General features: G+C 37.7%; 1 protein-coding gene across 1 annotated transcript; it reads left to right on the forward strand.

The window, feature by feature from the left end:
- The first annotated feature begins 311 nt into the window (after positions 1–311).
- LOC127529007 (dynein axonemal heavy chain 3-like) lies at positions 312–12311 on the forward strand. Its single transcript, XM_051931238.1, has 8 exons — positions 312–467; positions 758–898; positions 1847–1990; positions 5254–5383; positions 7397–7571; positions 9127–9278; positions 10634–10738; positions 12271–12311. Exons 1-8 carry the CDS (start codon positions 312–314, stop codon positions 12309–12311), a joined length of 1044 nt encoding a protein of 347 aa, XP_051787198.1.
- Positions 12312–14330: the final 2019 nt, after the last annotated feature.

Genomic DNA, 14330 nt, shown 5'->3' on the forward strand with positions numbered 1-14330 from the left:
GCCATTATGACAGGCTGCAAGACGATATTAAGAGTACTGCAAGGATTTTACAAAGTAAACGGCAAGAGTTGTCTATTGCCAATAGAAGTGACAACTGCATAGAAGGCAGAAACACACAAGGTGACTGAAAGAAATATTCAACATCTTATGTTGAGGTTTAAGATTTTTTTAATGATGCCTACAATGATGACAATAAAGGGCCATCTTCATTGCTTAGGTAATGGGCCCTAATTTGGGTACTTAAGTGCCCAAGGACAAAAGCAAGCAGAAATTAGTATTATTAAAGACTATTTTGTCTATATTTGGTAGATATGAGGTCCAGCAGTCTCAAGACTTCCTCTGTCGGTGCTGGTAGCAGCAGTGAAGCTTCAACTCACCTCAATATTCCTACGCCAGCAGGCAACAGAGCTTTTAGTAAAGGAAGCATTGTGAAGCTCAGCAACCACATTTTGCTTTTAACTTACCAGGTATTTATTTGGACAGACCTTGGTCTTCAATGTGTAACTGAAATTACAGTATCAATAATGCTGTTCCTGACAAGCTGGAAATGGCAATATAGTATATGTCTTTTGCTAGATGGTGAGATCAATGGTTTTGCGCTAAGTCTTTTGTTCTCATACAGCGCCTTTCAGACTCACATGATTAATTCTGACCTGCAGATTGCATTATTATTCATTTTGAGCTATGCAGAGCAAGTACTATCACACAAGGGTTTCCTCTCTTGGACTTTACTGCTAAATGTTTCCTGTGTTCACAGAATGAGGTGCTTAAACACATGTTAGAAGAAACCAGATTGTCCAGCAGCCCTGAGAGTCCAGGATTTCTGAACATACCTCTTTCTTATACCTATGATGAAAATACCAGGGACATCAGCATTCATGTGAGAACCTACACTGAGGTAACTATGCACCAGTTGTAAGCTGTGGCCAACATCAGTAATGAGAGATAGTAAGGAAGTAATTTTAAGTCCTAACATCAGAACAACAACTTACTGGGGTTTATGTCGAAGTTTTAATCTATGCTTGACAAGAACAGGTTTAGAAGTGTAGGCTTCAGAAGTGTACATTTCAAACTTAACCCTTTCGGCCCTGACATCCTATTACTAGTACATAAATATGCAGCCGTTTTTGTAAAGCACAGGTACGTTTGCAGCCGCTGCAACCGGGTGTGCTGTTATTAGCACAGACTGGAGAGACTGACGTACAGTCTGTGAAACACAGAAGTGAAAATGGATGCTTCTGGACTGTGCGCACCACATAGTAAGTCGCTCCACTTTCAATTTTAATTCCCCATGAAGACTGAAGTATTTGGCAGCTATTGCATAATTATAGTGATCATGTTTTTGTATTTTCATTTTTGAGCTTCCTAGACACCCCAAAGGTAGAATATCTCACAAAATAATTTCCCCATAAAAACCAGGGGTGAAAGGGTTAAAAGTACATCTGATTTACTTATATACAATTTACTGCCAAAAATATTATAAAATATTTCACCAAAACAGAAAGCATTGTAAAAACAAATCATTATGAAAGGACACAAGTCTCAACCAGTGTATGCAAAGCAGAATACACACCAAAGTGCAACTAATATTAATACTGAAAATGATGTGCAGTCACTTTGATAAGGTCTTATTGTGCCAGCATTTCTCAAGGTCCCCCCACTTTTCCCAGCCAAAAACCTTAAGGTAAGTTTAAATGGTAATTCAGTTATACATTTTGCTGGTTATGCAGATGGGGAGGTAGCACTTTTTACAGTAAGTAGAACGGAGTGTACATGCAACATACCTCTGACCTGGAATTTGACTTTCTTATTATTATACATTATGATTTTCTTAATCATTTTGTAGGCAGATGGCTTTTTGCACAAATATGGTTTTGAGTATCAAGGATCCGCAGAACGAGGTCTCATTACCCCACTGACAGAAAGGACACTTTACAACCTGCTGTCTGTTTTCTCCAGAGGGACGGGAATACTCCTCACAGGACCAGAGGTGGGCAAATAGAATTTGATCAGAGAGCACAATGGTGGTATTTTATTAGGAATTCTGAAATGGGGACTTGGTACAATCCAGACTGATCTGGAAAAATGATCAGACAGATGGTCACATGCATGAAAATCATCATTTGTATTCAATAGGCTGATAGACTGGCTGTTCTTCTTAGAATGGAAATAGATGTCTATTATTTTTCCACCTGCCTTTAAAGGAAAGGTGATCGGAGTACAAAGGTACATCTCAGATGTGGACTAGAGGCAAAATGAAATAATTTATTTAAAGTAACCTATTTATATCTCAATAGCTCCTGTAGTAAAATCTGTTATTGGCATTTTTAACACTTTACACCAAGGAAGACTGCTGTTAAAACATCTTTCGCACAAAGCATATATGTTTAATGTTAATAAAGTCAAGTAATTCACCCATAGAAAGTGTATTAGGAAAAAGTAGAAAACTTACATTTTAAGCAGAAAATAAAAGAATTTCACTGGTCAGCCTTCAGCAGGTGGCATTAGCTTTTACAAGTATATTTCCTTTTGAAGAAGCATACTGATATTAACATTAAGCTATAATGAAAGAAAACCTTAACACATTATTTGTTAATGAAATCCGTGCTGTACTATGTATTCCTACAGTTTTAGATTACAGTAACTGTTGTGCTGAAAGACAAGGGTTCAAGAGCAACCTGTTGGGGGGCTGGATGACAACTCTGTATAACTGAAAATGAAAAGAAGGTAGAATCAAAAATAACAAGTGCACATGGATGCAAATAAACTGAAAAAGTAGAGACTCGTGTGCTGGTGTGCTGTCTGGTCTCCAGGTTCCACATGAACGCCAACTTCCAGTTGTTCAGGTTCTTTTAAAGTGAGATTCTGGAAGAGGTGGGACTTGGAGGAGGAAGTAGGAGGGTCTTTAGGGGTCCTCTGGTTGTTGAGGATATGAACTGTGGATAAAGAAGAAGCGAGTGTGAGCATTGGCGCCCCCTCATAGCACAAAGGGAATTGCATACTTTTCAGAGCCTTGAAGGTGATTTCTAAGCACTCCTTTCTGACATGAATATTTTTATTTATGGATCTGACGAGTCCTCTTACGGATTTTATTTTGAAAGCTATCAAAGAGCAAGTCCATTTTTTTAATTACAAGATACCATAAGTCTAGGCAGACTTGGTGCATGCACCTTCACCCACATGAAGATATAAAATAAAAATAGAAGCTGAAGGTTCCATTCTCTCTCATGCCTTGCTTTGAAAGTCAAACAGTAAGGATAATACAGATAGACTTTAAATGTGAAATAGCTTTTTCCTTCTTTCATGCACTAATATTTATCATAGTCTACTGGCAGAGATTTGTTGTCAAAATCTAAGATAAACTTGCAGTCAGATTTTAGCCCTTATAAACAAAAGATTGATTTATCTCATAAGTCAAAAATAAAGCAGACATAATCTTATATTCCAAAGGAATTTATTGCCACTACTGTAAAGATCAAAAAATTTGTACTCTAGATTTTTTCTTTAAATATGTACACATTCATAATTCCAATCTTAATCCAAAATTCTTATGACTTTGGGCCAAAAACAGTGAGATTACACAGAAAACACAGACTGATATTAAAAACAGTCATGCATGAAATGACATCACCACAATTTGACATCTACACTTTAAAATGCAAACAACTGAAAAAAAAAACTTAAACTAAATGATCCAAATAAAATGAATATACTGTCCTTTAAAAATGTGAAAAGATCATGAACCCAGAAGTTTCGACTTGTAGATAATGCAAAGGAAATCAGACTGTGGACTAATCGGTAGTTTTTTGGAAAATTGGTTGTCATGAGACCTGTTAGCACAGAAGTCCAAATATACTAGTGACAATATATTGTCTATTTTAAGAAGTACCAAATCTGACAAAAACTGGCAATGTTTTGACTTATATTAGCCTTGGGTAGGAAAGGCTACCAAGTTTCCAATAGAGGAAATGTAAATGAGCAGAATCTCGAAACCAAAGATCAGTCCTATCAAACACCAATACCCAAAACTAAACTCAAGAAATGCAGTAAGAAAAATCAAAGCAAAAGTCAAGAAACAGAGAACGCTTCATAACCCAAGTAACAGACACACAAAGATCCTTTTTTTCTTTGATATCCACACACTCAGATAGGGAGTTGTTGTGATGTTCTGGTTCTTGTAGCAGGGTGTTGATGACATCAATCACATAACCTCTGCTACTGCATATCATAGCAATAGTTATTGTGTCATGACGATGGTGAGAGAAAATGATGTAAAAAAAACAACATGGCAATAAAAAACACAGCAGAATAATTTCTAATAACTCATATCAATTTCCATGATAAAAATAAATGCAAAATCACATTCAGCACCTCAAAAAAAAATAACAGGGCCTAAACAAGCATACAAAATGTACCAAATTGCAGCAGCACATATCATTTTCAGAACTACATTGTTTAACAATTACAGTACTTTTGAACAGTCAGCTGTTTTATTAAGTTTTGTTGACTTACCAGGCTCGCTGCCTGGCCAGCGTTATTGTTTTCTGTTGTAAATAATACTCTTTGTTACCTTAGTAGGTAAATATTTGAATATCAGTTACTTTAATATCCTAGACCTAACGATGTAAGAACTCAAATGAGGACTTTTAATGTAAACTAAAATGAAGCAAGTTGTTTATTATCCAAAATATTCTGTTTAAATTAGAAATCCCATTAATTTGGTCATTTTGGAGTCCACATCTTACACTGTGAATACCTGTAAAGAGACAGAGGCTGTACACTGTCCATGGTGCATGCCTGTCAGTCTGTCACATAATGGACTGGCTTATCATCTAGGGGTTAGGGGTGCATCTGGAAAATCAAGTACCTAAAACTGATCAATGAACGGTTCGAGAGGGCTTCTCCTTTAGCAGAACTCTCAACTCAACTAAAGATTGACATGTCTCTTAAGTTGAATTAGAAAACATCCACTAACTCAAATGAATTTTAAACTATCCTACCAAACATTTTGACCAGACTGTTTTTTACTTGTCACCAGAATACTTATTGGTTATTCAAAAAAGTTCTTCAAGTGAGTCTAGGAGCAAATATCCCTTTACACTTCTTTACTGTATTGTTAAGACTCTTGCATGGGATCCATGATTGCTTACTTTGCCAAATGAAATAATGTGGCAAAAATAACATTGGGGGTCTTTAAATAAGTTAAGAACTGACTGAGGAAAAAACTAACTTAAATGTACATTTTTCTTACAGAGGACTGGAAAGCAAACCACTCTGAAGGAGATAAGCTTACTTTTGGGGAAAGCGCTGTTCTTCATTAGCTGCTCAAAAGCAGTGGATCACAAAACCCTTATTGATGTCTGCCATGGTTTGGCTGCAGCCGGTGGGTGTACTGCTCTATTCCAGAACAATTTGAATATGGAACTTTAAAATTGGAAATAGTTTCTCCTGAAAGTGTTCTTAATCATTCATGATATTAATTAACAGCAAACTAAGAAAATTGAATAACATTGTAGTGTGGAAATTTACCAGATATGCTTGTTAATTAAATACAGTGGATTCAGCAAGTATTCAGATTCCTTCACTTTCTGCACACTTTTTCATGTTACAGTGTATAGATGTAATTTAAAATTGATATTTGCCATTTTTGCCTATCAGTCTACACTCAATAACCCATAATGACAAGGTGAAAACATGTTTTCAGGAAAGATTGCTAATTAATTAAAAAATCAAAAACTGAAATCTCATTTATATACAATAAGTATTCAGACCCCTAAGTTAGTACTTAAATTTAGTAATTTGTAGTTAATTTAGTAATTTACAGTCAATTTAGTACTTTGTAGAAGCCCCTTTGGCAGCAATTACAGCCTTGAGTCTTCTGGCAGAAGTTTCTATTATCTTTGACCACCTGGATTTAGGCAGTTTGTCTCATTCTTCCTGGCAGATCCTCATCACTTCCATTTGATCGAATGGGAAGTGTCTGTAAATTGCCATCTTCAGGTCTCTCCAGTAACGTTCTATGGGGTTTAAGTCTGGGCCATTCAAGGAAAGTCAATGACATAGTCCTGAAGTCACTCAGGTATTGTCTTGGCTGTATGCTTCAGGTTATTGTCATGCTTAAAGGTGAAGCACAACCCCACTCTAAGGTTGCATGCATTCTGGAGCAGTTTTCCTTGAGGACCTTGTTGTATTTGACTGCATTTATCCTTCTCTTAATTCTGACCAGTCACCCTGTTCCTGTCACTGAGAAGTACCCTTATAGCACAGTTCTGCCACCACCATGCATCACTGCAGGGATACTATTAGGCAGAAGAGGAGCGGTGTCTGGGATTCACTAGACATATTAATTGACTTCTGTCCAGAGAATCCAATTTTTGTCTCATCAGTCCAGAGAATCTTTTTCTTCATGCTCTCAGAATACTTTGAATGCTGTTTGGAAAACTCCAAACAAGCTGTCATTTGTCTTTAACACAATGATGGCTTCTGTCTGGCCACTCTACCATTAACACCTAATTGATGGAGTGCTGCTGTGATAGACATTCTTCTAGTAGTTTCTTGCATCTTAGCAGAAGATGTCTGAAGCTATGTTAGAGTAACCTTCTTGCCTGGTTACTCAGTTTGGCAAGATGGATGACTCTAGGAAAAATCCTGGTGGTTTCAAACTTCATCCATTTTACAGTAATTAAGGACATTATGCTCCTGGGAATACTCAAAGCTTTAGAGATGGTTTTATATCATTGCCCTGTTCTATGCCTCACCACAAATTGTTCATGGAGAGCTACAGAGAGTTCTAGGTGCATCTCAAAAATAATTAATGCAAACAGGATGTACCTGACCACAATATGGTGTGCCACAGCAAAGGATCTAAATGTTTACATGAAGAAGAGATTTCAGTTTATGATTTTAATACATTTGCAAACATTTTTGAAAACATGTTTTAACTTTGTCATTATGGGTTATTGAGTGCAGACTGATAGATGAAAATGGAAAAATTATCAATTTAAAATTAAATCTACAACACAATGAACTGTGCAGAAACTGAAAGAGTCTGAAAACGTTCTAAATCCACTGCATATGCTTATCAAATACTTGACCATTGATTCAACTTTCTCTTTGTTAACCAAATCAGAATGCAGTCTGGAATCTGGCAGTTCCCTGTAATAGGATCATCATAAAGCTGCTTATGTCCTATGGTGTTAGTGTCAAAAGACAAAATTAATTGCTAGTATTTATACAACAGACTTGAGCGAGAGCTCATTCAAAGAATTAGGCTTTTGTTGCAACAGAGCTCTTAAAGTGTTGCTGCTCGTCAAAGGCATCTTGAGCATTTGCTATTTTGCTTTCAAATCAGGAGCATTCAGTGGTTTTCATGATACAATTTTATTTTAAATATTAGGTGATTTGGTGTGTTTTCTTGACATCGATCGAATGAAGCCCTTGGCCCTTTATGATGTGGCATATTGGATGGGGCAAATTCAAGAAGCGGTACATGCTGGGAAGGCCTCTGTCCTCATGGAGTCACAAGATGTTCCACTTAAGCTGAATGGAGGATGTGTTGCAACTATTACAAGGTCATAGTCTTTAAATATTTTATATTCCTTTTGAATGTTTCATATCTCAGGGGAGCCTGGTTGACCACTGCTGCTTCATGGCTCCAGAGATTGCTATATTATTTTTAACCAAGTGTGGCGTTTGCACATTCTCTCTCTCTGGCCATGTTGGTTTTATCAAGTTGATAGACCCATCTACATTCTAAAAACTGGGAGTGCTAATGGACTGTGGAATGTGTATGTAGGTCCATCTTTGGTAAAATGTCCAGATATGCTTCCTGTCTTACCCCCAGTAGATCTGGGTGGGGCCCCATTTACTTATTGACTTTCGAAAATGGAACCATGGATGTCTCAGATGGAGTGAGGAAGAATCCTTCTATCTGGTTTGCAAAACTATTTTTCATTATTGGGTAGCAGACAGTTAACAACTGAGCACAAATCCCATACCAGGCTTAGTTAATTAAACTAATATTCACAACTATGAAATCTGGGTAAAAACTAGAGTACAGAGAGAAAATCCAAGTGAAGAGAAGGAGAATCAGCAAAGTGACCATGACCAGTGAGTTGAATATCGCTTAACTCCAGATGACTTGTTTTGAACATCTTTGTTATTATAAAATAACTAGCTGTGTAAGCCTGTGCTGTAAAAAGCCAGGGGGCCTGGAAACTATTGAAATCATCAGAAAAAAAAAATGAAATGTAGAAATGTTAGGTAATTGAAAGGAACTACTGTACTCTGGGCGTCTCTCTCATAGGAGGTTTAATTTTGACGACGTGCTTGCGTTGCTTGTGTATTAGTGGCTAAGCAAGTGAATTTCTTAAAAGGTTTCGTTTTGCCGACATGCTCGTCTCGCTTGCGTATCCTCTGAGGTGGAGCACTTTCCCCAACTCCACCTCTCACTTCCAGGCCGGACAGATACACACACTTCCACACGTAGATGTTTATATATAAGATGCACTTCTCTCCTATTATATTTTACATGAGAGTGCTAGAGCAACTGTCTATAAGATTTATTCACAGTCTAAATAGCCCTAATGCTTCTTCGAATGTTTTCTAAACAATATTAAAGAGGTATGTTTATGGCAGGAAATTGGTTACCAGCAATATAATTATATAACAGAATTCATTCATTTTACCCATTATAGATCTGGAGACTACCCTAGTAGCATCAGGCAACTTTTTTATACTATAAGGGCTGCCCAAGTTAAAGTGTATTTGTTTGAAAACTGAGTGCTTGTAAGTTTGCAGTAGTCCAAGTGACCATGACTTCTATCTTCTATTATATTTGTGTACATAACAATGTTACTATCAAAATTAAAGCTATTACGGATTACAAATCGCACATCTCACGTAGCACTCTATTAATTCTTCACATCTGGAACTGTGTGATGCAACTATGCTTCAGTCAGTAGGCATATTTTCTATTCTGGAAGTGTGGTGTTGCAGTGTAGTAAGGTGTAATGAGACACTGATCCCTCTGCCTCCTTCACGCCATGCCTTTATCACCATAGCCCCAGTGATGAAGGTGTGCAGCAGCTTTCATTTTATTTAGGTGTCTGTTTTTACCTTTTTTAGCTATCCTGTAAAGCAGATAAGAAACGGACAGCTGCCAAGATTTGCATCTCCTGTAGCCACTATTCCTGACTGCCTCTTACAGTGTTTTCGTGTTGTTAGCAGCACAGATGTCAGTCACAGTTTCATTGTGGAAACTCTACTTTTTGTGGCAGGTAAGTGAATTTTCATAGAAAGACTGTTGAATCTGAAAACACAAATGCTTACATGTAATTGGAAAGGATAAAGATTACAGGATGATAGTTTTATGGCAGTGTAGGACTGGGAGCCCATATATCCCAGCTCATAACAGGTCTCTGGCAGAACTGAATTTTAGATTCTATAGGTTTCTGTGGTTTTCTTTTCCTCTGCATCCAACCTTAAATGAATCCTTAACTTTAACTTGCACATATGTGTAACTGAATTGCCTTAACAGCTATGAAAATAGGACAGTTTTCTGAAGTCCAATTCAATTCAACCATCCTCACCTGAATTTTCTGAATGCTGAATTCCAGTACAGGAGTGGTAGAATCTGAATCCTATGCCAACATCATTGCCAGCATCACAGAGCAAACAGTAAAATACTAAAGAGACAGTGACCAGGCTGGTAATTGAACCTTGTAATTGTATTGCAGAAGCATTAGCTATTCAATCATCTTGTCCCACACCATAGGTTTTGATGTAATGCAAATTAAAATAGCCATTTTCTGTGCAAGACCTTCAAGTCATCTATTGAGACAGTAGCCTCCACTGACTTTGGAACATGCAAATTATGTCCCTGGTTATGGAAAATCTTCAACTTTCCTTTAAAGCCCCAAAACCAATGCCACAAACTCCCTGTGAGTGCTCTGTATGCTGCCAATCTTCTCACTAAGTGAAATCCTCAGGATGTAGCTCATGGTGAGAATAATTTAGTCCTTATCTCTGGGACCATCCTCCTGTGTTCCTTTAGTTTGAACATTAGCACTAGGGTGTTGTACCATGGCTAGCCATTATGGATGCAATGAGAAATCAAGCAAAATGACACCTTCTATTTGCTAACTGAACAGATTACAATATGCAAGCTTTCCAGGCAACTAAGGACCCTTCTTCAGGGAAGATGTTTAGTTTGAACATTGAAATTTAAAGGAAAGGCATCTCTCTGATGTCATTCTTAAGTATTTGCTCCTTTCTTATCTGCATGCATATGTGTCTTTGCTCTTTTAGATTAGATTAGATAAACTTTGTTAATTTCATGGGAGAATTCAGATGAATGCAGCAGCAGAAACATAAAACACAAGGATACAGACTCACAGGACAGATAATACAGCCAATCAATCAATCAATCCATCAATCAATCAATAATTAAATACATGTATATTGTGCTGGTCAGCTATGAAATATGGCTTAGCTGTACTACCCACAAATGTTCCACTTTTTTACTACTGAACTCACTGAACAAAAATCAGTTTAATATTAATACAGAAAATATGTGACCCCATTCAAGAGCATTTCTAATTGCCTTAATATTTTGTTTTGGGGGAATCTGCAGGGTTTTCTGGAGTTGGACTGCAGGCGAGAAAGTTATTGGCACTATTTGACTTTTTTCTGAAGACATCTGCAACATTTACTGCCTCTTCTGTGCATCTTGGAAATGGTAAGTGATTATTTCGTTTTGTAGGTCTACTTATTAATGGTAGATAAACTTGTTATCATTGTAATGGTATAACAGGTCCCGTCCATGAGAGAAGCCTAATTCTGTAAACAGATTGCACATTTAAAATTGGCACCTTATGTACTTCAACTGGTACACAAATTACAAAGCAGTTCCTTATTTTACACAATACAGTGTTAAAATCAGATGTTCTGCTACTTACCTTTTGAAACATTTTAAAATGATATCTTACAAAGATATAAGCTCTAACACAGATGCAACAAAAAGGTTCATTCATCCATTCAACTGTTTAATTTATTTTAGAGCCATGCAGCATAGAAGATATCCTGACAGTGTTAGGTGCAAGACAGGGATCAGCCCTGTTTGAATAACCAGTTAAATAAAGAGTCTGCCTATTGAACAGATAAAGAGCAGAGCGAATAAAGCTGTACGTTTACTAATTTCATGCCATGGAAAAAACTGAAGCCACTAAGAAAATTATGTTGCAGTGGCAAGTAACTGGAATGTAAGTAAATTGCGTTTATGAAAAAAACATTTTTTTTCAGTTAATAAAAACAACAGACAAACAGAAAATGAAAATAAGCTATGGACTATATCCCGGCTGTAATTTGACAGACAGAAAGAAAGATGAGAGACTCAGAAGATGAATAATGTAGTTAAAAATGAAGCATGGATCATAAACAAAAAGTCAGTACTTCTGTGCATCAGTGCAAATATGTAAACAAATGTCAAAGTCAAAAAACAGATCACAATATTCATAAGTCAGAGCTCTCAATCAAAGCACAAGTGCAAGAAGTTTTGAGAAAGTATTCACAATCACTGACACCTAAAATAGTGTGGCTGAGTTTACTGCATGTATAACAGTGGAGGAGCAATGGTAATCTTTTCTCTTTGGGTCGGACTATTTTCAGAGATGTTTTGGAAATCATGGACTTCATTTCTCCAGCTGTGGTCTTTCAAAATTGAGAATGATCCAGTATAGTCTGATAATCTCGATCAACTCTTTACCCATTGGCTAAGGTTGCCCATGAACCAATTTGCCAAGAAACTGTAGCAAAGCATGAACTCCATGGTCTTGTGTCATCAACTAAACTGCATGGGCAGTTCTTATTCACCTTCAACCATTTTGCAATTTGGTCCCACAAGTCAAAACCTTGCATCTTTACCCATTGAGTAAGATCTGACTACCACTCCAGGTTTCTATTGGCTTGCATGCTGGGTGTAGCACTGATTTGTACCAAGAATTCTGTCTTCACTATTGAGTAGTCAGCAGCATGCCCTTAGAGTTTCATCCAATTGACCTCCTTGGTGTTAACTCCAAGTGTGACTCAGGCTTGGAATTCTGTGTTAGTATAGTTAAGCCCGAGTCAAACTTGGGGTGAGTGTAATGATCCACTTTACAGTGTGTGGACTCTAGAGGGCACTGCAGCTCCTCAAACCAAAAACACAAATGCAGTCACAAAGTCAAAAGGCTTCAATAAAAGTGATTTTATTAAATCCAATAACTTTTACAGGTATTGATACTGATCCGTCAACAGACTTTCCTCCACAATAAAGCCTCTGTCTCTCCTCCAGGCAAGTTTCGTCCACCTCCTCCCAACTCAGCTCACCTGGATGAGGTCGGGTGGATCCTTTTATCTCAGGACCCAGGAGTACTTCCGGTGTCAAACAACTACAGTCTGGCAGCCCTTCTGGGTCAGACAGAACCTCCTTTGAGGTGTGCACCTTTCTTATAGTTCCCGGCACCCACACACCCTGACAGGGTTGTTTTCTGAGGCTATATGTTCCAAGGGGTCCTGTGGGAGTATGAATGGGAGCTCTGCCTGAGGGAAGCTGCCACCTAGTATACTGGTAGAATAAACAGCCCCTAGAGACATTCCTTGCCTATCTTTCCATTTTATCTTGGCCAGGAAAGGTACTGAAAACACATTCAGCCGGGACACCTGTCCATCCCCTTGGGGCTTCCATCCAAGTAAGGAAACTTTCCCTTTCCTGGTTGGGATGCCTGTCTATCCAGCTTGGAACTTACAAGTGTTAAGCCGAATAACTATTGGGACAGTATTCTCCTGCCATTTAGTAGATGAAATAACATCCTGGTGCAAAAAAATCATGACTATCTCTATGTGCTCTTCCACTTTATGGTAACGCTATAGTAATTCATCAATATTCGTGAGGGGGACAGGGCCTAAAATCAAAAACGCAATTGCAACTGAGAAGATGTAAAAACATTTTTAGAATAAACTGAAACTGTGGTAGTGGTGACAATGTGAATTGGTTATCAGATGATGACACGGATTGTGAAACTGATGCATGCAGTATGACCAAACTGCTGTGATGTGCCTTCTGACTTTGGTCGCGTTAAGGTTCAACGTGGTGTGACAGTAGCTGTGTGGCAAAAATGCTAAATGATTGTAATCAAGGACAAGAAAGATGTTAGCGCCCTAAACACTGTTTACGACTATCAACATTCATGTCAGGGGAGACATGTAAATCACTAAGGCTTTCAATATGGTAGCCAACAATAACACAATGGCTGTGTTGATTATGTATATCAGGCACTGACATTCTACACTCTCCTGTGCAAGCAGCAGAAAAATGTTATAAGAAAACTGTACAAAGAAACACTGTTCTACTGTTCTGATTGCAAAGTTGGTAACAGTCTCAAAACATATCGCACAAACCATATGTACCAAATCAGCATCAGTACAGCAGTAGACACTAGACCTTTTCTACTATGCTTATGTTGACATTTTGGTATTTACATGTTTCTGTCACACATAATATTTTTTGTTGTTGAAAAAAATTCTTTGACTTGTTTTTATGGGTAAACATAACACTTAAGGGGTTTGAAAATGTGCTGAAGTGTTCACCCCCTTATGGTGTGGCCAGAATTGGCAGGTAGTAATGGTTTGTTCAAAGAGGAGAAGGTAAGCCTCCATGTTTTCTTTACATTTTAACAATGTGAGTACATGTGTAGGCACAGTGTTCTGTTGCTTAAGGATATTGTATTTGTAGACCATTAAGCTTCAGCTTTACTGATCATGGTTTGTTGGTTAGTCACTTGCAGTTGGAGGTGGCATACATTATTGTGGAGTGTTTAAGTGATGTCCATTAGTGTTGGAGATGCTAGATGCTCAACTGGACATAGTTGCTTGTTGATTCATATGGAAAAAGTGAATAGATGTTTCATTAATAGTGTTGTTCTGTCTCTTTTACCAAATCCTTGTGCTGTTACAAAAAACAAACAAACCATAAAACCACTCAGTAGATGCACTTTTATGGGAGTATTTAATATGGTCCAGTATAAACGGGTGAGTGTAATAGACTGGCGTCCCATTCTGATGTTTTCTAGTCTTACTCCTGATGTTGCATGAAAAGACACCAGCACCCCACAATGCTACACTGGAATAAATACGCTCAGAAAATGGGTGACCTGAACTCAATTTTTATAGACCTTCAATTCCCCAAAGTTAAGTGGTAAAAAAGATTAAGCTGTCATACAGTCCTTTATGAGCACAGAGATCAAAAGACGACTCAAGATTTGTGTAATTTGGCTGTCAGCTATAGTGTACAG

Source organism: Erpetoichthys calabaricus, chromosome 8, assembly GCF_900747795.2.
Source record: "Erpetoichthys calabaricus chromosome 8, fErpCal1.3, whole genome shotgun sequence".
Lineage (NCBI taxonomy): Eukaryota > Metazoa > Chordata > Cladistia > Polypteriformes > Polypteridae > Erpetoichthys > Erpetoichthys calabaricus.